This window comes from Scyliorhinus canicula, chromosome 16, assembly GCF_902713615.1.
Source record: "Scyliorhinus canicula chromosome 16, sScyCan1.1, whole genome shotgun sequence".
Taxonomy (NCBI): domain Eukaryota; kingdom Metazoa; phylum Chordata; class Chondrichthyes; order Carcharhiniformes; family Scyliorhinidae; genus Scyliorhinus; species Scyliorhinus canicula.
The window spans coordinates 98188621-98212825 of record NC_052161.1 but is presented as its reverse complement, the minus strand read 5'-3'; the positions used below and the strand labels follow the sequence as shown (position 1 = coordinate 98212825).

Below are 24205 nucleotides of genomic sequence, written 5' to 3'. Positions count from 1 at the left end.
CAGGTCATGATTGATCATCTAGCTCTATGCACATGCAGTGCAGTGGTTTGCTTCATACAACCAGGGTCCCAGGTTTGATTCCCAGCTTGGGTCACTGTCTGTGCAGAGTCAGCATGTTCTCCTCGTGTCTACGTGGGTTTTCTCCAGGTGCTCCAGTTTCCTCCCACAAGTCCCGAAAGACATGCTGTTGGGTAATTTGGACATTCTGAATTCTCCCTCTGTGTACCTGAACAGGCGCTGGAATGTGGCGAATAGGGGTTTTCACAGTAACTTCATTGCAGTGTTAATGTAAGCCTACTTGTGACAATAGTAAATATTATTATTATTAAATCTATCGTTTTCTCGATATGTTTAAACATGCTTCCTTATCTGTTTAATCCTTCCACAACTTCACCGCCCCCTGTATGTTCAAACTCCTCCAGTCCTTCCCTTAACTTCTCTTCTGCTGACTCCATCAGTTATCCCTCGCCCCTTCTCTTTGTCCCACCATTGGTAACAGAGCCTTCAGCACTCTCTCCGGAACTCCATCCCCAATCCTCGCACCCTTCTCCACTTGTTTGAACTTACTGGGACAACCAACGTCTTCTGGGTCAACCAAATGGGTCCAAGCTGCGATCGCCCTCCAGCCAGCCTGTCTCATCACAGCTGCGCCAAAGCAATCCTCATTCCGTACCTACAAGTACATTTCCAAGCAGGAGTGGCCGGGTAATAATCCTGGCATCAGCCCAGGACCAACAGGGCAATTGTCCTTTTCTATTTAGATCAGGCTTTTTCAAAGTGGGTGTCACGACCCAATGGATTTCGGGTGTCAACCGATTTAGATTGACTGACTCAGTGCAGTTGAGGGATTGAACCTGTGATTTTCCTTGTCTGTGTGAGTCATCTGTAAAACCCTTCCACATAACCAGAGATCCTGAGAAGTGCCACATAACCTTTTCCCGAATTTAGAAATCCTTTCCTCCTTGCTGGTTGGAAATAGTCTGGCGGCACCTGCATTGCAAGGCTGAGGGTAACAGCCCTGGAGCATAAATAAACTCAGAAAAATAGGGGGAAGAGGCTGGAACATATTAATATTAAGACTGTTTGTATCCAGTGCCAGGGTTATCTGATGCAGAGCAACTCTCGACTGTGGCTTAGTAAATCTTTGACTTGATGGTTCAGCCCTTGGCAAGTGTGCCCCCTGGTGGCTGATGCAATACTGCAGTTTGAGTATATCCCCCGCACTCAACATTTGACAGCTAATATTTTGCTGTTTTTATTTTATAAAAATACTTGTAAACTGCTGCTTCAAAGGGCTGCATGTTACCTGAACGCGTTTGTCCCCGAGCAGCAGTTTGATGCATGTCCATCACAATAAGTGAGAAATTGACGGAATTAGGAGGTTTCTGTATCTTACATGGGATCTTCAGATAGCACTTTGCAGCAAGTTCCCATCACTGTGCAAGAAAACAGTTCCCTTATTCGTGCTTGGAAGTCTCAAATGAAGGTTGGAGACAGAAGTGAGCTGTCCCAACAATATTTATGTAAACTTTACCTAACCATTCCTCCACAAGAGATTTATCAGACAAAACAGGAACCAAGCTACTGATAGAGACGCTGAGCAAGGTGATAAATTGAAGTGTACGCTCGGATACTAATGATTTCATGGAGAGAATAAATCTTAAATGAGCATGATTGGTTCTCAGATTTGCTGATCGTACTGACTCTGATCTACGGATCCAGTACTTCTGAAAGCATTACAACAAAATACTAGTAATCTTTATTAGTGTCACAAGTAGGCTTACATTAACATCGCAATGAAGTTTCTGTGAAAATATGCCTGTGGGCATTGTGACTGTTGTAAGTGTACACCATTGCTAAACCTAAAGACTCAACTCCACTGCGCCCCGCGATCAGAGCTGTGAGGTGTTTCTGTGTGTTGTCGCTCTGTGGCATTGTTCTGTCAGAGGACTGCCCCAACCATGAGTTCTGAGTTTGCGTCTGCGAACTGTTGTCTGCTGAGCTTCTCATCCACTCAGGTTTTGGGAAGAGTGGAAGAAGATCCATAGCGGTGACGAGATACTTCCCCACTGGGTGCTGGAAGCTTGGGGTGGGGGGAGGGAAGTACCACCCCATTTCATTGCGGAATAACGCTAGTAGAGGCTGGAAGACACGAGAGGCATGGGAGCACGAGAAGGACCAAAGACAAGTGTTTCGAATTGCCCCACAAAGGAGTCCAGTTATATTTGATGCTGCCAAGACATTAAGCCAAATTGATCAGTTTTTGTTTTTGCAGGAGCTTGCATATCCCCTGCATGAAAACGCATGGATCTGTTGCTCCTCTAATCAAGCAAATGGCAAAAGAGATTGCCAGTGCTCGTCTGGAAGTCAAGACTTTAGGCGAAGCAGCGTTAGAAGTTGGAGATAATTTGACACACAGACATTACATCGGTCCCTAATTTTTAATTTTCACATTGTCAATGTTAGATTTCCATTGTAAATCTCCAAGTCCATATTTACAATGCAAAGTGTCTGTGTCGCATGTCTTGGTGTAATTACATCTCCTCATCCAGTGGAGGCACTGTTCACAGCTAATTTTGTTTGCAAGCACCTTGCACTGTATTTACACTTTCAACCCACGTTTATAGGCAGCTGCAGTTATATTTATGGACATAGGCGTTTATGAAAAGTTGACTGTATAGAACTTCGAGATGCTTCACATATTATCGGTAGGGACAAACCTAGCAACATAATGCTCTGTGTGACATATATTGCTTTTATTCTTTTTGCAGGCCAAGGTTGAACGGGCAGATATTGGGACTCTCATTATCCCTTCAATCACTACTGACCAAGCTGGTATCTACCTGTGTGTGGGAACCAATGCTGCAGGCTCTTCTGAAGGTCGCATAGAAGTCTCAGTATTAACCCGTAGGTGGCGGTTTTCCAGAAGTATTAAGATTATTTGTAGTCGTTTGGTAGTCAGAACTTGACTATTGCAGAAAAAAAAGGGACATGTCAAAACTTTTCGTCTTGCACTCATCAGGTCATTTTGCAAGAATAACTTCGACATGTCTCTCTTTTTCTCAACAATACTCAAACTTATTTGTGCTGATGCTTAAGGTTGTCGCCCATTTAATTCACTCTTGCCCTTGTGCCCAACTATGATCTTCAGAATATGTTACTCCTCCACCTTCACTTGACTTCAAAAGAAGCCATTTCAGATTTTTCCTATCTGGCGGAGGTTATTCTATTTTGACTGGGCCACAAGTAGCCTCGCTGGGACCTGGCAATCTGGATTACCCAGTCAGAGTCGATCCTCAATAATCGATGGAACCAAATAATCTGCCACTAGCCACATATCTGCGGCTGAGGAAAACTGATTGACAGACTAGCCAATTCTGCAACTCGAATGCAGCTAAAAAGCACAGTAGCGCCGAGAGTTGAGGTTTCTTATCAAACGCACCTGATTTAAAAGCTAACTAGAAAGCAAATCATATTGCAGCAGTGAAAGGATCACAGTGGGACCAAACATATTGGCTTCTCAGCTTATGAAGCTTGGCAGGGAACAGATCGCAGAGAGATGCAAGTCACCTCGGAGAGTTAGTCGTGTCTTCCAGATATGCACATGTTCTGTTTGAGCATATACCTAAAGCCTATTTCAACTGAAGGACAGCCAGAAATGTTGAAACACAGATACTGTGACTCAACCTGCATTAAATCCATTGACGCCATCTCAGAATTTTCCATTAGTGGGCTTGAGTTTGGTGTACAGAGTTTATTCCAGGAGATACCTCTAGAGTTAGTTGAGAACAGAGCGACACACATCATGTGTATTTTCTATCCCCATGCAGTCGATTTTGCAGCTGTTAAATAATATCTTTGCCAAAAGCGCAGTCACTACCTAAGGTGAAATAAGAGCAGGAATTGTATCTCCCCGCCGGCAGCGCACCCCGCCCGCGGGTTTCCCGGTTGCGTGGAGTGGCTTCATTAGGAAATCCCATTGACAAGCAGTGGAAATAGAGAATCCCACCTCCAGTGAAGGGTGCGGGCCGAGAAACAAGAGGCTGGGGGAATCAGAGAATCCAGCCCAAGATTGTATTTTGCAGTCGCGATCATTTTATAGTGTATGAAATGTTAATAAATGAAGGAAAGGTCCTTTTTTTTTTACCTGGCTTATCTTCAAAGCAGACGTTCTCCAAACCATCTCTGTTTTTCTGATGAGTCAATCTCCTGTAGCAAATTTCAACGTCACGTTGAACAAAGAATCCTAAAGAAACCTTTCGCACTGTAATTAAACTCCACCGAGTTTTCTTTTCGCAAAACTTGAACTGGAATCTTGGCCTTTGAACATTTGGAAACCTGAAGCCCTGATTTGCAAACTTTAACAGTTTAGAATTTTTTTTCTTTGAGAGTACCCAATTGTTTTCCAATTAAGAGGCAATTTAGCGTGGCCAATCCTCTACCCTTCAAACCTTTGGATTGTGGGGGCAAAACCCACGCAGACATGGGTAGAATGTGCAAACTCTACACGGACAGTGATCTGGGCCTGGATCGAACCTGGGACCTCCCCGCCATGATGCAACAGTGCTAACCACTGAGCCACTGTGCCGCCCCACAGTTTAGAAAATTGTAAGAGAATTCAACCAAAAACATTTAATTTAAAATGAGCTACCATATGCTCTTCATCTACTTCACCACAAACCTAACCCCATAAATATTAAACAAACTTTGTACCACGATCAAAATGCTGATTTAGAAATTATCCACTGCTCTAAAAAGTATTTGCTTCTAAAATGAATATATAATTAAAATGTATTTACACTTGCACTGTCTTCTATAATTATGGCCCGTTTAATTTGCGGTATCTGCACTTAGGTGCCTGTTTCATTTTTTAAAATGTTCTTAGATTCGTCACACATTTTCCCTTTGAAGAATATTGACTCTTGTGCATGAGGTTTATGTGTGTGTTTTTCTCACTTTTTGTAGCATTCAGGAGAAGTTTATGGTGGCACGGTGGCACAGTGGTTAGCACTCCTGCCTCACAGCTTCAGAGACCAAAGTTCAATTCTGGCCTTGGGTGACTGTGTGGAGTTTGCACTTTCTCCTTGTGTCTGCGTGGGTTTCCTCCGGGTGCTCCGGTTTCCTCCCACAGTCCAGAGATGCACAGGTTAGGTTGATTGGCCATGCTAAATTGACCCTTAGTGGGGTTACGAGGATAGGGTAGAGGTGTGGGCTTAAGTAGAAGTGTTCTTTCTAAGAGCCAATACAGACCTGATGGGCCGAATGGCCTCCTTCTGCACTGTAAATTCTGTGAAAGTTTCTTTGTTCCACGTTTTGATGTTTTGCTTCTCGTGTCTCCTCTCCCCACAGCAGAAGGATTTGCACCAACAGCCAGAATCCAGCCCTCCCCTGCCTCAGTAACAAGGGGGGAAATGCTGGAGTTATACTGCCACGTGACAGGGCAGCCCCGACCCATGATCTCATGGCGCAAGTCAAGTGGCTACCTCACCACCAATCACCAGGTATGCAACTTCTGGATGGAAATGGGTGAGAGCAAAGACATCCCACGCTTCCCCCCCCAACCCGTGAGAGTTTTCCAGGTGGAGTATAGGAATTCTCCCAGGATTCTCGCCAATGTTAATCTGTCAACCATTCTCACTGCCTCTGATGATCTTGTTTTGGTGGGAGGGTTTTCCAATTTACCGTTTCCTATCTCACAATAGTAGCAACACCTCAGAAAAACCGAATTGGTTGCAGAAGGAGCTTTGGGATACCAAGAGGTCATGAACCACAAGTCCTTGTCCTTTATGGGTCGCTTGGCAGTAATCAGGAGAGGGTACCTTGACTGGTTTCTTTCAAATCTTTGTTTATTAATCAAATATCAAACTCCGGAAAAGATCTGACATTCGCTCTGATTGGCTGCAACCTTTGTGCCATTGAGAAGGTGGTGGTGAGCCACCTTTTTTTTTCACCGCTCTAGCCCATATGCTACACCCACAGTGCTTTTTGTTATGTAACAATTGTAATACAACTGAGTGGCTTGCTATCTATTCCGAGGGCAGACAAGTGTCAACCGCATTGCTGTAGGTCTGCAGTCACATGCAAGCCAGGCTGGACAAAGATGGAACATTTCCTCCCTTTAAGGATATGAACCAGGTGGTTTTTACAACCATTCAGTAATTTTGTGATCATTATTAACAAGTCAAGCACTTTATCCCTGATATTTTAATTAATCAATTGAATTTGAATTCCCATAGCTGCCCTGGTGAGTTTTGAACACATTAGTTCCATGGCTCTGATTTTGCTGTTGATCTTGTAGGTGCAGGGTCCTGTATTACGTATTCGGCAGGCGACTGATGCTGATGTTGGGAATTACATCTGCCATGTTGAAAACCAGCTTGGAATGCAAGAGGTTGCAGTCTCTGTGTCGGTCACGTCCAGTGCTCACCGTATGTAACCCACTCGTGCTTATTGGGTAGCATGGGATCATTTCTGCCCCTTTTTTTCCTTAAGGCCTGTACAGTGGTTGTTTTAATCGGCTTTTAAAAGAAGTAGCTGTCCAGATAGTAGCTGCATTGGTCTCAATTTCCCAAAATTCCTGAGATTCAGGAAGGGTTCCATCAGATTGGAAAATAGTGAACATAGCTTCTCTATCCAAGAAAGGAGGAAGACGGAAACTAAGGCCAGTTAGCCTAATGTCTGTCATAAGAAAAAGGTTAGAATCTATTGTTAAGGAGGTTCTGGCAGAACATTTAGAAAATCTCAGTGCAATCAGGCAGAGTCAGTATGGTTTTGTGATCATGTTCAACTAATTTATTGAAGCTCCTTCAGGAATTAACAAGCAAAAGGGCAACCTGAAGATGTGGTACAATTGGATTTCCAAAACACATCTGATAAAGTGCCACATCAAAATAATGGCTTGTGGTGTTGGGGGTAACATAGTAGCCTGGATAGAGGATTCGTTAGTAACAGGAAACAGAAGAGTAGGGATAAATGGGTCATTTTTGGGTGGCAAGCTGTAACTAATGAGTGCTGCAGGGATCAGCACTGGGTCCTCAACTATTTTCAATTTATATCAATGACTTGCATGAAGAGGCTGAATATCTGATTGCTCAATTTGCTGAAGACGCAAAGATAGGCAAGATCGTCAGTTGTGAAAAAGACATAAGGGGCGGGGTTCTCCGACCCCCCCCCCCCCCCCCCCCCCCCCCCCCCCCCCCCCCGGCCGGGTTGGAGAATCGCCGGGGTGCAGCGTGAATCCCGCCCCCGCGGGCTGCTGAATTCTCCAGCGTTGGGGATTTGGCCGGGGCGGGAATCGCGGCGGTCGGCAGCCGCTAGTAGTGGCCCACCCAACCCCCGGCTATTCTCCGGCCTGCGATGGGTCGAGTGGCCGCCCGTTTTGTTTTTTTGTTGCCAGTCCTGTGTAAATTTAGAGTAGGTCCTTACTGGCGGGACCTGGCGGCGCAGGTGGCCTTCGGGGGGGCGCGGGGGATCTGACCCCGGGAGGTGCCCCCACGGTGGCCTGGCCTGCGATCGGGGCCCACCGATCCACGGGCGGGCCTGTGCCGTGGGGGCACTCTATTCCTCCGCATCGGCCACTGTGGTCCTCCGCCATGGCTGATGCGGAGACGAACCCTCCCGCGCATGCGCTGGGATGACGCCAACTCGCGCCGGCCGGCGGAAGACCTTCGGCGCCAGTTGGTGTGGCGCCAAGCCCCTTCCCCTCCGGCCAGCGCTGCGCAAACCACTCCAGGGCCAGCCTAGCCCCTGAAGGTGCGGAGGATTCTGCACCTTTGGGGCCGCCCAACGCCGGAGCGGTTCACGCCACTCTTTCCCGCCGGAGTTGCCCGCCCCGCCGAGTCCCGGCAGAATCCCACCCTCGGAGCCCGCTAAGAACTGTGGCAGATGGAGTATAATGTAGGAACATGTGAGCTTGTCTATTTTGGCAGGGAGAATACAAAAGCAGGACACCATTTAACTCGACACACAATGAGGGAGAAGGATGAAATGTTTACGTTTATTGCAAGGAGAATTGAGTGATACAAAAATTCTATCTTAAATGGGAATCTCCTTTATTTTTAAATGGTACCGCCCCCACCCCACCCCCGTTCTAGTCTCCCACAAGGGGACATCCGCCCTGTCAAGTCAAGGAAGTGTTTTACAGCCCTATAGTCATGAAGATCTCATCTGTGTACTCTTATGGTCTCACTTGAGGGATGATACAATTGCAATAAAAGCAGAGCAGAGTCACTCGACTGATAACTGGGATGAGGAAAGGTTGGACAAGTTGGGCCTGTAATCATTGGAGTTTAGAATAATAAGATCTTATGGAAATGTATAAAATCCTGAGTGGACTTGACAAGGTGGATGTTTCCTTGTGGGAGAGACTAGAACTGGGGGAATACCATTTAAAAATAAGGGGCTGGATTCTCCGATTTTGGGGTTATGTCCGGAGAATCCGTGGCATTTTACGTGGGAAAAATCGGCAAGGCCCCAGCACTGATCCTCCAACTGGTGAGGGACTAGCAGCCGCACCACGTTAAACGCACGGCCTTCCCGATATAAACGGCTGGAGAATTGCCGGGTCCATGGACGCGCATGTGCACGGCGACGACCTGTAGCAGTCGCGCTGCAGAACATGGCACCGGCCATGCGTTCACCTGACCTGTCAGATAGTGCCTCCCTGGACCACCCCCCCACCCCCGGCCAGCAGCACGGCTCTCATCCGACTGTTGGCGGCGTTGGACACAGTCCGCAAGCAAGCTTCAGGAACTGAATGATCTACTCCTCCTAATTCTTGTATCCTTATTGTTGATGCTCCCACTATTCTTGCGAGACCAAGATTTGTGTGATTGAGCTGATGCATAATGATCTAGAACTTAACGCGGTTCTGTTAGGGCAAGTTGCAGTTCTTCTGTCAGTTATGAAGTTTTAACCCTGCAGCATTATTAATATGCCTGAGGAAATTAAACGAGAGTTGCATAAATCATTTTAAAAGTACCTCAAGCATTGGACCTGTACCTGGGGACGATGTCAGGGTCATACATAGAGAGGGTGCAGAAGAGATTCACTGGGATGTTACCAGAGATTTACAGGTTTTCATTACGAGCGGAAACTCAGAATTGCTTCATTAATAATAATAATAATAATAATAATAATCGCTTATTGTCACAAGTAGGCTTCAATGAAATTACTGTGAAAAGTCCCTAGTCTCCACATTCCGGCGCCTGTTATAACAGAGAAGAGCGATGAGCAGCGTAGCAAATTATGACGGCCATAGAGGGATCAACTATTTGAACTGGCCAGTCAGTCAGTAACTAGTGAGCAAAAGTTAAGATTGTCCCCAAACTAATAAAGGAAAAATGGGTTTAAAGAGGGATGAAATGTCAAAAATGTCCAAATTACTTAAGTAGATGATTAAATAATAACATGGAATTTAATGGTTCAATGGAAGGCATAATCATAATGAAAATGTGAAACAGAGAAACACCTGGATGGTTCCAAGTCATCACCATCACAGTGTATCTATTACAAAGACTGTAAATCAGTAAGATGTCATGCCTTGGCATAGAACATTAATGAGGCCACACCATAAAATTCCTACAGTGCAGAAGAGGCCATTTGGCCCATTGAGTCTGCACCGACCCACTGAAAGAGCACTCTATCATGGTTCACACCCCCGACCTATCCCTGTAACCTCATAACTCCCTCTAACCTGCACATCTTTGGACTGTGGGAGGAAACGGGAGCACCCGGAGGACACCCACGCAGACACTGGGGAAAAGTGCAAACTCCACAAAGGCAATCATCCGAGGCCAGAATCGAACCTAGGTCCCTGTGAGGTAGCAGTGCCTCTGTGCATCCCCAAGAACTAACAGATACATTGAACAAAATGGTTTGTTACTCAAAAATTGTTACAACACAATTTAGGACTTTGTTTCCATCCTTCAATTTATATTAATTGTTGCAAGTAATATATCCGGGATGCAGCCAATGACAATGTTTTGGTCCGTTTGTCTCATTTAAAACCTTGTCTGGTCTGTACAGCACACGCAACAGCCCCGGTGGTGAAGGTTCATCCCTCCCGCACATCAGTGAGTGAGGGTGAAATGTTGGAGTTGTACTGCCAGGTCACCGGTCAACCGCAACCCAGGATCACATGGTACAGGGCAGCTGGCTCCCTATCAGCTAATCACCAGGTAGGTCAAGATGCTGAAACAACCCTGCTTTTCCTCTAATACAGAATTATTTTACACTGACTTAAGCGTGCGCTCTAAAGTTTAACTATTGTTGAAACAAGGGCAGCACGGTGACGCAGTGGGTTAGCCCTGTTGCCTCACGGCGCCGAGGTCCCAGGTTCGATCCTGGCTCTGGGGCACTGTCCGTGTGGAGTTTCCACATTCTCCCGGTGTTTGTGTGGGTTTCGCCCCCGCAACCCAAAGATGTGCAGGGTAGGTGGATTGGCCATGCTAAATTGCCCCTTTATTGGAAAAAATGAATTGGGTACTCTTAAATTTTAAAACAAAAAACTTTTGTTGAAACAGAGAATATATTCAGAAAAGAAATAAAATCACCTCTACCATCCAACTGTTGACACTGCAATAATTTCAGTGTCAATCTGATATTTGGTACGGCAATCAATTGAAAATGAAAAAAATGAAAACCGCTTATTGTCACAAGTAGACTTCAATGAAGTTACTGTGAAAAGCCCCTAGTCGCCACATTCCGGCGCCTGTTCGGGGAGGCTGTTACGGGAATCGAACCGTGCTGCTGGCCTGCTTGGTCTGCTTTCAAAGCCAGAGATTTAGCCCAGTGTGCTAAACAGGCCCTTGGTACTGCAACCGAGCAATTAATCTGTGCATGAGAAGCTGGACATGCTCTTCGACTTAGAGGGGCATCACAGTTGTACTCAGCATGAGCCTTTACCCAATGTACATCTTCCCTGACACATCGCTGGATAGCCTTGAGGAATGGCTCATTTTCCTGTTTTCCATTCTTTCGTCGAGGCTCGCAAGCAAACTCCAGCCGGCGCTCCTCCTCCTGAGCGACGACTGTGTGTTGTAGTTGTTAGTGTATTTGGGAACTTTGAAAACATCCTGGGAGACGGAGTAAACAGGATCTGTTACTTTCCTGTTAATGCTCTAGGTGGATGGTCCAAGGCTGCGCATCCTTCACATGACTCCTGCTGACATCGGGGATTACGTCTGCCGTGCAGACAACGTTCTTGGAATGCGGGAAGTTAAATTCACCGTCTCGGTCACTTCCACTACAACCGGTATGTAACCTGGTCATTTTAGTATTTGATTTGCACTTCATTTGACTCTCTTTGCGGCTATTTGTTTTAACCTTGTGCCCACTCTTTGATCCAGGAATCTCAATTGAGATCCAGGAATTTTGTGTATTCGAAAAATAATCTGTCACTTCTGAGGTAAAGAATATTGGGGAAACAAGATCTAATTATCTCACAACAGAAGGTTTTTACAGAGGGCGCGATCGAACGTCCTCACCGCGCCCGATTCGGTTACATGACAAGGCCGTTAAATCTGCGATGCTCGGAACACCTTGCGAGATCGAACGAGATCCTCACCAAGGCCAAAAGGTCCTGTCTAACTAATCTATAGAACCATAGAATTCCTACAGTTCAGGAGGAGGTCATTCGGCCCATCGAGTCGGCACTGACCCTCTGAAAGAAGACCCTATCTAGGCCCACCACCCTATCTCTGTAACCCCATACCTCCACCTGCACATCTTTGGACACTAAGGGGCAATTTAGCAAGGCCAATCCACCGAACCTGCATATCTTTGGACTGTTGGAGGAAACCGGAGCACCTGGAGGAAACCCACACCGACACGGGGAGAACATGCAAACTCCACACAGACAGTCAGCTAAAGTCAGAATTGAACCCGGGTTCCTGGTGTTGTGTGGCCACAGTGCAGCCCCCTAGCTAGATGTAGTTAGATTTTCTGAGGAAAATATACTCCGTCCTCTGTTTCATCCTGCACCTCCAATGCATATCCATTGTTCCCCACTACCTACTGTTTCTCCAACCCCTTTTTTTCTTTGCAGCAACCAAAGAGCATCCTAGAATACATGGGTAATGAAAAAAGTTGTATCTATACTGCACCTTTCATAACCTCAGGATGTTCCAAAACAGTTTACAGCCAATTAGATACAAAAGTTATTGCATGATTGTGTTTTGGCACTGTCTCTTTAATTTAAGGTAAAAATGGAGTCATGAAAGGGGTCATGTGACCTTCTCTGAATTCTGCCTGTCAACAAACTTGGGTGACTTGGTTACTCTGGGAACAAGAGGTGCCCAAGTCAAGAGCCCTTGTTCAGAACACCTGCAGATATTGACAAGAGCATCTGTGCTGACTGTGGGTCGACTGTTTGTCTCTAAGTCTCATAGAGAGGTGTTAGGAATGTCAGGATTTATAAACTGTTATATTTAAAATTTTCTCATAAATCCAAAGATAGAATGCAGCTGGGTGTCTAGAAGATAGCTAATTAGCATTTCTACCTGCATACAAGACACATGTGATTCACATTGCCACGGAGATGAGTGTTAGGGAAGGGAAGAGCCCATTAAGCTTTGTATTATTGGGCTACAGGGGTACATGAGATAGTACTGAACTTCACAGACCAAAATTAGAGAGAGCCGAGGCAGCCAGTCCTGAACAGAGAAAATTATGTCTCAGTTGTAACAGTGTAGAATGCGTGCAGGAGCTCGCATTGGATTGAAGGGACTGGGTTTGTGAGGATTTAAAGGAGGCTGGGAGATTTGCCTAATTTGAGTTAGAGTGGAGGAATCTCCAGTGTAACCATCACAATAGAACATAGAACAGTACAGCACAGAACAGGCCCTTCGGCCCTCGATGTTGTGCCGAGCAATACCCTACTCAAACCCACGTATCCACCCTATACCCGTAACCCAACAACCCCCCCCCCCCCCCCCAACCTTACTTTTTAGGACACTACGGGCAATTTATCATGGCCAATCCACCTATCCACAATGAAAGTCAATTCTGGGGATTAGAAGTTACACAGCTGAGAAAGGAAAAGGAAGCAGATTATTGGGAGAGGATCGTGGCTTTGGACTGATTCGGGGAGAATAAAGCATTCGTGTAAGGAACAGAATAAAGTATAACCATGGCAGTTAAATATTGAAATCTTTCTGTAGTTTAGAGTATAAAGCGTCTAAAAAAAAGTGTTTAGCCAATGTTGAATTTAGTTTGTTTGCTTCAATAGAAGTCGTAAATCGTGAAATCGGTTGTTTAATATTTTCAGTCAGTCACTGGAATTCAAGTATGTTTCATTAGGGTTTGCTTCCTATGGCGACCATAACAAAAGATTTAGACACTGTTGTGTCGTAGATAAGGATGAAGAAGGAGTGCTGAAATACGATTTTGGTTTGGTCTTTTCAGTGAAGAAGTTGTTGACAAGAAGGTTCGGCATAACTGAAGAGAGAAACTTTTTTTTTATAAATTTAGATTACCCAATTATTTTTTCCAATTAAGGGGCAATTTAGCATGGCCAATCCACCTACTCTGCACATTTTTGGGTTGTGGGGGCGAAACCCACGCAGACACGGGGAGAATGTGAAAACTCCACACGGACAGTGACCCAGAGCCGGGATCGAACCTGGGACCTCAGCGCCGTGAGGCGGTTGTGCTAACCACTAGGCCACTGTGCTGCCCCTGAAGAGAGAAACTTAATGATTAAATCCAGAAAACGTATGAAGAATAACCAATCTGATTGAAATCAGACGCATATGTAAATTATGATGATTTTCACACAGACCGTAATTGAAACAATCCTAGTATCTTCCAGAATTCCCTAAATTCGAGAACATGCATTGGAAGGTAGCAAATGCTGCTCCAACATGGAGAAAGAGAGAAAACGGGGACTTATAGACCAGTTAGCCTGACATCATTAGTAGGGGTCATGCTAGAATTTGTCATTAAGAACATGGAACAGGGCACTTAGTAAATCATGATATGATTAGGCAGAGTCAACATGGTTTTACAAAAGGGAAATCCTTGACAAATCTGTTAGCGTTTGAAGATATAACTAGCTGGTTGTAGCATATTTGGATTTTAAAAGGCTGAAGGTGATAACACAAGATTGGGGTCCATAGGGTTCGGGCAATATATTAACAAGGATTGAGGATTGGATAGAAAACAGAGAATCGGAATAAAAGGACATTTTCAAAGTGGCAGGGTGTAACTCACGTAATTTTGCATGTACCAGTGATTGGCTTTGACCTGCTTGGTATACAGCAATGACGGAATCTCCACTCTCCCCACAGTACAAGAAACTGCCCCATCAGTCACAGTTCGCCCCTTGCCCACCTCAGTTCAGGTGGGGGAAATGGTGGAGTTACACTGCCAGGTCACAGGTCAGCCAGAACCCAGGATCACATGGTACAGGGCAGCAGGCCCTCTAACATCCAATCACCAGGTAGGTGACATCTTCCAGTTTGGCCATCATCCTTTTACCTTCTGTTTATCTTCACCTATTCTTCAAATTCATGACCGGAGAAGAACTGTTCATGCGGAATGGTTACCTGTCACTCTATCTCTGTGAATGTCGATAGCTGCCTGGGAGAGTGTGAGTAACAGAGGCTGTGATTTTCCCCTGGTGATCATCTAGGTTCAGGGCGCTGTGCTGCGCATCCTCCGTGTGAGCTCTGCTGATGTCGGGGATTACATCTGCCGCGCAGAAAACATCTATGGGATGCAGGAAATCAAATTCTCCGTCTCAGTCACTTCTTCCAACCGTATGTAACACTTATAGCATTCATTTGTGAAATCTTTTATGTGTTTTATCTGCTTTATCTATCTGAGCATTCCAAAGTATTCCTTTTATTCTCCAGCTTTGGGAAACCAGATTGAGCAGCCTTGTAACCAAGAGGGTTCTGTGACCTCAGGCTCTTACAGAAAGATGGTGTCAGCATGAAAGATAAATTAACCTAATATTAATAGGAGAGAAAGTATCCATGAATATTGCATATTTTACATTTCCAGACCAGCCCTGAAGAAGAATTTATCAGCATTGTGGGGAAAGGGCAGCACAGAACGGTGGCACAGTGGTTAGCATTGCTGCCTCCCGGCACTGAGGAACCAGGTTCGATCCCGGCTCTGGGTCACTGTCAGTGTGGAGTTTATACATTCTCCCCGTGTCTGCGTGAGTCTCACCCCCACAACCCAAAGATGTGCAGGTTAGCTGGATTGGCCATGCTAAATTGCTCCTTAATTGATTTTTTTTTGTTTGAAAGTCATAGTGGGGAAGAAGAAATTCAGCTGGTTCTATCTCTCTAGTCTCCCCCAGTGTTTTGAGTAGTTGTGAAGGAGAGCTACATAAAGCACGGTTTCCCAAACTCTTTGAGCTCTGGAACCCACTACTGTAGTGACATCCCAAGAGCATCGCGGAACCCCAAGCATTCTCAGAATGTGATTCCCATCTCATTGTCACAAAATAGGTGTGAACACAGAATCAAATTTAAATAAGCTATAAGTATGCATATATCAGTAATTAGGAGGAGGTACACTGTGACAGATATATTCACCAGCTACATGGCCCTCTTCATTTATCTCTGTCCAAACCCCCCTCCCGTGGCTCCTTAACATTAACCCCTGGAAATAGTACCCACTTTAGTAGGTAATCTGGTAATGATTAAAAAGTTCTCTTATTTTAAAAAAATACTAAAGTTTTTTTGCTATTTTTTTTGAAAAACATTTTATTAATGTATTTATAATTTTATAATAACAGTAAACAGTACAAATACAAATATAAACATAGTGCAAAGACCACCTCCCTTCCTCACAAGTTCCACCTCCTCTAAACAATAATCTAACTCCCCCTACCTCTGCTGACAGTTAGTTTTCTCCAAAGAAGTCGACAAACCGCTGCCACCTCCGGACGAACCCTAGCATTGACCTTCTTGGGGCGAACTTTATTTTCTCAAGTCTGAGAAACCCAAGCCATGTCACTAAGCCAGACCTCCTGAATTTGGGGGCTTTGAGACCCTCCACTCTAACAAAATCTGACTCCTGGCTGTCAAGGAGACAAAGGCCAAGACGTCAGCCTCTCACTTCCTGGACTCCCGGATCTTCCGACAATCCGAAAATCGCCACCTCTGGACTCGGCACCACCCTTATTTTTAAAACCGTGGACATGGCAACTGTAAAACCCTGCCATAATCCCCTAAGCTTCGGACATGCCCAAAACCTAAGGACATGGTTTGCTGGCCCTCCCGCACATCTCGCACACCTGCCCACTATCCCAAAAAACTTGCTCATCCGGGCCACCATCATGTGTGCCTGGTGAACCACCTTAAACTGAATCAGGCTGAGCCTGGCACATGATGAGGACGTGTTGACTCTGCTGAACGCATCCGCCCAAAGAACTGAATCTATCTCCTCCTAGCACCACCCGCCTCTCCAGCTCATCTTCCCACTTGCGCTTTAGCTCCTCTCTGCATTTCCTCCGACATTTCCTCCGACTCCATGAGTTCTTTATAAATGTCCGAAACCTTCCCCTCTCCCACCCCAGTTCTGGAAACTACCCTGTCATGTATCTCCCGTGGCGGTAGGAGCGGAACGGTCAAAACATGCCTCCCTCCCCCCGCCCCCTCCTATCCACTATCCACTTCCTAATCATGGCTATATTCATGGCTATATTTGCCGCCCAGTAATAGTTGCTAAAGTTCGGCAGCGCCAACCCACCCTCCCCACGGCTACGCTCCAGCAACACTTCCTTCACTCGCGGGGTTTTACCCGCCCACACAAAACCCAAAATCGCCTTGTTCATTAGTTTAAAAAAGGCCCTTAGAATGAAGTTGGGGAGGCACTGAAAAACAAACATAAACCTCGGGAGGACCATTATTTTCACGGTCTGTACTATCCCTGCCAGTAACAGCAGGAGCATGTCGCACCTTCGAAAGTCCTCCTTCATCTGATCTACTAGCTTGGTCAAATTTAGTTTATGTAACAGTCCCCAGTCGCCCCCCCCCCCTCCCGACCAACCCCTTCCAGTCCCTTGAAGCTCATAGCACCACCGCCAGTGGCTCTATGGCCAAAGCGAACAGCAGTGGGGAGAGGGGACATCCCTGCCTAGTCCCCGGTACAATTTAAAATCGTCCGACGTCAACCGATTCGTTTGGACACTCGCCACAGGTCCTGGTACAACAATCAAACCCAATCAATAAAACCCCGCCCAAACCCGAACCGCCCCAACACCTCCCACAAATAGTTCCATTCCACCCGGTCAAAAGCCTTTTCTGCATCCATCGCGACCACTACTTCCATCTCCCTCTCCTCTGGGGGCATCATGATCACGTTTACGAGCCTTCTAATGTTGGCTGTTTGCTGTCTGCCCTCAACAAACCCCGTCTGGTCCTCCCCTATCCCCTCTTGAGGCCAAGACTTTAGCCAACAGTTTGGCATCAACATTCAATAGGGAGATTGGCCTGTATGACCCGCATAGCTCGGGGTCCTTCACCCGCTTCAGGATCAGTGAGATGGAGGCCTGTGTCATTGTTGGGGGAAGGACACCCGCTCCCTTGCCTCATTAAATGTCCTCACCAGCAGTGGCCCCAGCATCTCGGAGAACTTTTGTAAATTTTATTGGGTAGCCGTCTGGTCCCGGGGCCTTACCCGACTGCATGGCCTCCAGGCCATCTGCTATTTCTTCAATCCCGATCGGGGCTCCCAACCCCTTCACCAACCCTTCCTCCACCTTCAGAAACTTCAACTCACCCAGGAACTGCCTCATCCCCTCTACCCCAGCTGGGGGTTCTGACTCGTATAGCCGGCTATAAAACTCCTTAAACACCCCGTTCACCTCTGCTGGCTCCATGACCGTGTTCCCAGCTCTGTCTTTCACTCTACCTATCTCCCTGGCCACCTCCCTTTTCTCTAGCTGGGGTGCAAGCATTCTGCTGGCCTTCTCTCCACACTCCTATATCGCCCCCCTCGCCTTCCTCAGCTGCTCCACCGCCTTCCCCGTAGACAACAGACCAAACTCCATCTGTAGCTTCGTCGCTCCTTCAATAATCCTGCCTCCGGGGCCTCTGCGTATCTCCTGTCTACCTGGAATATTTCCCCAACCAACCTATCTATCTCTGCTCTCTCCACCTTCCTCCTGTGGACCTGTATTGATATAGTTCCCTCTAACCACTGCCTTCAGCGCTTCCCAAACCATTGCTGCTGAGACTTCCCCCGTGTCGTTTATTTCCAGATAGTTCTGGATGGACTCCTTCACATGTCCGCACACCCCCTCGTCCGCTAACAGTCTCATATCCAATCTCCATTGTGGTTGCTGGCCCCCCTCCTTGCACACCTGTAGATCCACCCAATGTGGGGCATGGTCCGCACAGCAATCGGCGAATACTCGTATCTACCATCCCCGCCAGTAGAGCTCTGTTCAAAATAAAAAAATCGATCCGGGAATATATTTTATGTACATGCAAAAAGAAAGAAAACTCCTTCGCTCTTGGCCGACCAAACCTCCATGGGTCTACCCCACACATCTGCTCCATGAATCCCTTTAGTTCCTTCGCCATTGCTGGCACCCTCCCTGTCTTTGAGCTCGACCGGTCCAACCTTGGATCAATGGCCGTATTAAAGTATCCCCCCCCCCCCATGATCAGCTTGTGTGAATGCAGGTCTGGATCTTCCCTAAAATCCGCCTTATAAACTCCGCATCATCCCATTTTGGTGCATAGACATTCAGGAGCACCACCGGTGTCCCGTTCAGCTTCCCGCTGACCATGATATACCAGCCCCCCCCATATCCGCAACTATTTTACCCGCCTCAAATGACACCTGTTTATTAATCAGGATCGCGACCCCCCCCAGTCTTGGAGTCCAACTTCGAGTGAAATACCTGCCCGACACACCCCTTTCTCAACCTAGTCTGATCTGTTACCCTCGGATGTGTCTCCTGTAGCATTGCCACGCCCACCTCCAATCCCCTCAAAGGGGCGAACAAGCGAGCCCTCTTAACCGGCCCATTCAGTCCTCTAACATTCCACGTGATCAGCCTGACCGGGAGGCATCTCACCCCCTGCCGATCAACCATCAGCCTCCAGCTTGCGCCCCCGCAGCCCGGCCTTCGGCACCCTCCATCCTCATCCATTAGTCTCCAAGTAACAATCCCTCCCCTGTCAGCAGAGCCCCCCCCCCCCCATTAATAACAGAACAATTCCAACCCCCTTTCACAAACTTATCATCTGCTCACCCCCCACTGTGCTTCCGTGTGCTAGCCCACCCAGCTAGCCTGGTAGCTCCCCCCATGGCACCAAACATCCTACACACTATTGTTCCCCCCCCCCCCTCCCCACCCTGCTCGGACATACATATTCAACAAACACAGTTCCAACCAAACACAAAGAAAAGACAAAGAAAATCCATCCACCTTTCCCCACCAGCATTCGCACCACCATCGCCCTCGGCGGCTCGTTCACACACAGTCTCCACTCGAGCGTTCTGTGCTCTTTATCCACTTCCATGGGTCAGGCAAACGCCCCATCACCCATTAATTTCTCGAGCATATTTACCACATAGGCCCTTGCGTCCGTTCCCTCGCAGCCCTCAGGGAGACCGACGATCCTCAAGTTCTGTCGACGGGACCTGTTCTCCAGGTCCTCCATCTTCTCTTGCAGCCTTTTCTGCTGATCCCTCATCAGTCCCACCTGTAACTCCAGCTCAGTTAGGTGTTCCTCATGCTCGACCACCTTCTCCTCAACCTTCTGGTGCACCCAATCTTGGGCTTCCAGCCCCTGCTCCACCTGGTCGATCGATGCCTTGATCGCATCTCGACCTTACTCTTTTTGCTTGGAAAAACCCTCCTGAATAAATTTCACCAGCTGGTCCGTTGACCATTGGTTGATGAGCCAGTGCCCTGCACCTCCGCCATGTTTTTCTGTGCTGTGGGTTTTACACGTGCCTTCTCTGCTCGATTTTCCTTCCTTATACAACCACTTCTGGTCCACTTCTCCATATACTGGTATGGGATTCCTCCTCACTGTCCCATCCATTCCCAATTTTTCAAATACAATTCGGAAAAAGTCAGGAAAAAAGGTCCAAAAGGTCCGTCACGAGCGGGAGTTACCAAATGTGTGACCTCCTACTCCATGGCCGCCACCGGAAGTCCACCTTGTGCTATTTTTAATGGGAAGAATGATGCTGGAAAACTGATTTTTGTGTTTTGGACACCACGCGCTCGCGCACACACACACATGCAGAGCTCTCTCACTCACCCCTTCCTCTCGCATGCGCTTCCCCTCTTCCTATCTCTCTCACCACTCCCTCTCACACACAGTCACCCCTCTTTTGTACGCGTACTCGCCCCTCTCTTTAACATACATACTCACCCCCTTCTCTCACAGACACATCACCTCTGACACACACACTCACCCCCCTCACAGATACACGTAACCCCTCTCTCACACACACACACTCACTTCCTCTCAAACACACACTCACCCCGTCTCAAACACACTCACCCGCACTCTCACACACACCCCTCTGACACACACACACCCCCTTTCACACACACACACTCACCTGCTCCCTCACACTCACATTCACCCCCTTCTTACACACACTCACCCCTTCTTATAGACACACTCACCCCCTCTCAAACACACATTCACCATCTCTCACATATACACACTCAACCCCTCACACACACCCTCTCTCTCATTCATACACACACAAACCCCTCACACACACTCACCCCCTTTCACACACACACTCGCCCCCTCTTTCACACACACTCACCCCTCTCTCACACGCATACACAGAGACAAACACACCCTCACACACACACACTCATCAGTCACACACTCCTCTCTCTCTCACACACATACCTGTCACACACTCCTCTCTCTCTCTCACACACACACACACCTTCTCAAACACACACACTCACCCCCTGTCTCACACACACACTTACCCCCTCGCACACACTCACACACACTCAATCTCTCTCTCACACACACTCACTCCCTCCCTGTCTCACACACACACTTACCCCCTCGCACACACTCACACACACTCAATCTCTCTCTCACACACACTCACTCCCTCTCTCACACACACACTTACCCCCTCGCACACACTCTCACACACTAAACCCCTCTCTCACTCACACAGCACCCTCTCACACACACTCACCCCCTCTCTCACACACACTCACCCCCTCTCTCACACACACTCACCCCCTCTCTCACACACACACTCACCTCCTGTCCTACGCACGCACACCCTGTCACGCAAACACACTGTCATGAGTGGCTGGCCTAAAGAGTGTGATGATGAGCACTTGCAGGAGATATTTTGCACATAGAAATGAACTGAGTATAGATCAAGGCCGTCTCCTTTCGGATTGAAGAGCAATTATTCGACCAGGATTTAGAGAGAGACTATTTGAGGAACCTCATCAAGAGCACACTGGGATAGACTGTTTCAAAATGTGAGCAAGGAGCTAATGTTGGGAGATGGAGATATTGAAGAATTGGCGAAAAGTTGTGAAGTGCGGCTCAGAATGAAAATTGATCAACCTGAGGTTCCTTTCATTCCATTCTGAACACGAGAAAACCATTGGATTGAGCACATTTCAATTTCTTTGAAGTGGAACGGGGAAAAGATACCTTGGGCGCGATTCTCCGCTCCCCACGCCGGGTGGGAGAATCGCGGGAGGGCCCCCCGACTAATTTCACGACCCCCTGGCGCCCCCCACGATTCTCCCACCCCCCGCTCGGAAGAATCGGCGCTCACGGTTTTTCACGGCGACCGGCGATTCTCCGACCCGGATGGGACAAGCGACCTGCTGTTCGCGACCGTTTCACGACGTCGGCAACCACATCTGGTCGCTGCCGTCGTGAAATCGCCGTGAGATGCCCGTTTTGGGGCTTGTAGGGGGCCTGGTGGGGAATGAGCACCACGACTGTGCTCGGGAGGGGACAGGCTGGCTCACCTCGGCCGCCCTGCAAGATCAAGCCGCCACGTCTTGCGGGGTGGCTGAGGGGAAAGACGGCCACCGCGCATGCGGGGGTTCAAGCTGTCAGCCATCGTGACGTCAGCCGTGCATGCGCGGGTTTGAGCTGGCCAACCCGCGCATGCGCGGCTGACATCACATAGGCGCCGCCGTCGCGTCATTCTCGGCACGCCACCTTGACGAAAGTGTCAAGGCCCGGCGGCCAAGAATAACGGAGCGCCGCTCCTAGCCCCCCGGGTGGGGGTGAATTCGGTGAGAGGAGCGGGCTCCGAGCCTGTCATGAAACTCGGCCGAGTTCACGACGGCCTTCACGATTTTTCCCGGGAGCGGAGAATCGCGCCCCTTGTTTTGATCAATATCCACAGCAGGTGGATAAATGTTGACTCAATCCCCAATACCTCAACTGCCAAATCTATTGGGGTTTTCAGGAGTTATTTGCAATTTCTAGATTGACAGAAGCTTTAGTGTCCAATAATGGTCCACACTTTATGATAGAAATGTTTGCAATATTTCTGAGTAAGACAGGTGCAACAATATTTTTAACACACCAATTACTCCGTCATATGCGATTTGGTTGTGGTTATGGCAAAAACAAATAAGCAACCCAATCTGTTAAATGTTCAGGTATTGTTGTTGGTTTGGTCACGATTGTTCTTATGTTCATGTATCCTTTTACATTTTAAAACCGAAGTTGTTTTAAGCGAAAAGGGAATGTAGTGTTCAATAGTTCAGTTTTTGATTATTATGTGTTTGGTCTCTGTTCTCTGTGTGCGATTACGTAAGCTGGGTGTGTTAACTGAGAAAGAGAAACTAAACTGTAGGCAAATAGCTAAAAGCATGAGAACAGACATTTGAAAGCATTGAATAAAAATCCTATTGCACACATAGAAGCTTGTGTGTCATCCCTGCGTATCTCCAAAGCATAAAATTGCAACAGAGCCTTCTCTGCTGCCCTTTTGGTTGTTGTAGTGTTAACAAAGTTAGTTCAATTGCCAGTTTAGCTGTTGACTGTTAGTTTGTGATGCAGAGTGTGTTCAATTCCTGTACCAGCTGAGGATATTCCTGAAGGCCCCGCCTTCTTAACCTTGCCCCTCACCTGAGGTGTGGTGATCCTCAGGTTTTCTCAGTGCAATACACAACAGACTCTGTCTCTCCTCATATCACTCTTAACAATGTTCTTAAAGGAATCTCTACCAATAAGCAACGAGCTTAGCTGAGATCCCATATGCTGACAACTTCAAAAATAATCTATGCATGTGAATCCCCAAGTCTCTCTCTTCATTTACGCTCTTTAGAACTGTGCTATTAAGTCTACATTGCTTCCAAAATCATGACCACCTGGAAGGATAAGGGCAGCAGGTACACGGGGACACCACATCTGTAAGTTCCTCTCCAAGTCGCTCAACATCCTGGCTTGGCTGTTCCTTCACTGTCGCTGGGTCAAAATCTTGGATCTGCCTCCCTGAAAGCACAGCGGGTGTACCTCTACCACATGGACTGCAGCAGTTCAAGGACAATGCAGTTAATTGGTATCGTTCTCACCATTTGTCACAGCTCCATTGGTTTAATCAAATTTGGAGATTTTACTCTATACTACACTATAATATCCAAGTTATTTACATGTACCAAAATAAGTGATCCTAGTCCTGAAACTTGGGGAAAACCACTGCCTAATATCCTCCAGTATGTCTAAGGACCATGCCTGGTGTCCAAGACAGAGGGTGGGATTCTCCCCTACCCGGCATGGTGGGCCTTACCGGCCAAGGAGTGCCGTGAACCACTCTGGTGTCGGGACGCCCGGAAAGTGCAGAATCCTCCGCACCTTCGGGGGCTAGGCCGGCGCCAGAGTGTTTGGCGCCATGCCAACCAGCGGCGAAGGCCTCCGCCGACCAGTTGGCGCATGAGCGGGCACACCAGCGTCTGCTGCCGTGATCCAAGCACATATGCAGGGGGTTCCGTCTCCACGCTGGCCATGGCGGACCGTTACACCGGCTGGCGCGGAGGGTAAGAGTGCCCCCACGGCACAGACCCGCCTGCGGATCAGTGGGCCCCGATCGTGGGCCAGGCCACCATGGACCCCCCCCCTTCCCGTCGCCGGAGAATCTGGCAGCCGGCAGCGGGGCGGGATTCACGCCCCCCCCCCCCCCCCCCCCGTCGATTCTCCGGCCCAGCAGGGCGGCAGAGAATCCTGCCCGGAATGGCCCAATCTCAGAACAGCTG

The 24205-nt window shown here is 47.7% G+C and overlaps 1 protein-coding gene across 2 annotated transcripts in view; it reads left to right on the top strand.

Annotated features, from left to right (window-relative positions):
• hspg2 (heparan sulfate proteoglycan 2) overlaps positions 1-24205 on the top strand; it is a 571937-nt gene that overhangs the window by 408208 nt on the left and 139524 nt on the right. For both annotated transcript variants that reach the window (XM_038821731.1, XM_038821732.1), the window contains 7 exons: positions 2772-2907; positions 5350-5501; positions 6299-6428; positions 10027-10178; positions 11125-11254; positions 14289-14440; positions 14633-14759. In XM_038821731.1, coding sequence (XP_038677659.1) covers positions 2772-2907; positions 5350-5501; positions 6299-6428; positions 10027-10178; positions 11125-11254; positions 14289-14440; positions 14633-14759 — 979 coding nt within the window. The remainder of the gene's footprint in view (positions 1-2771; positions 2908-5349; positions 5502-6298; positions 6429-10026; positions 10179-11124; positions 11255-14288; positions 14441-14632; positions 14760-24205) is intronic.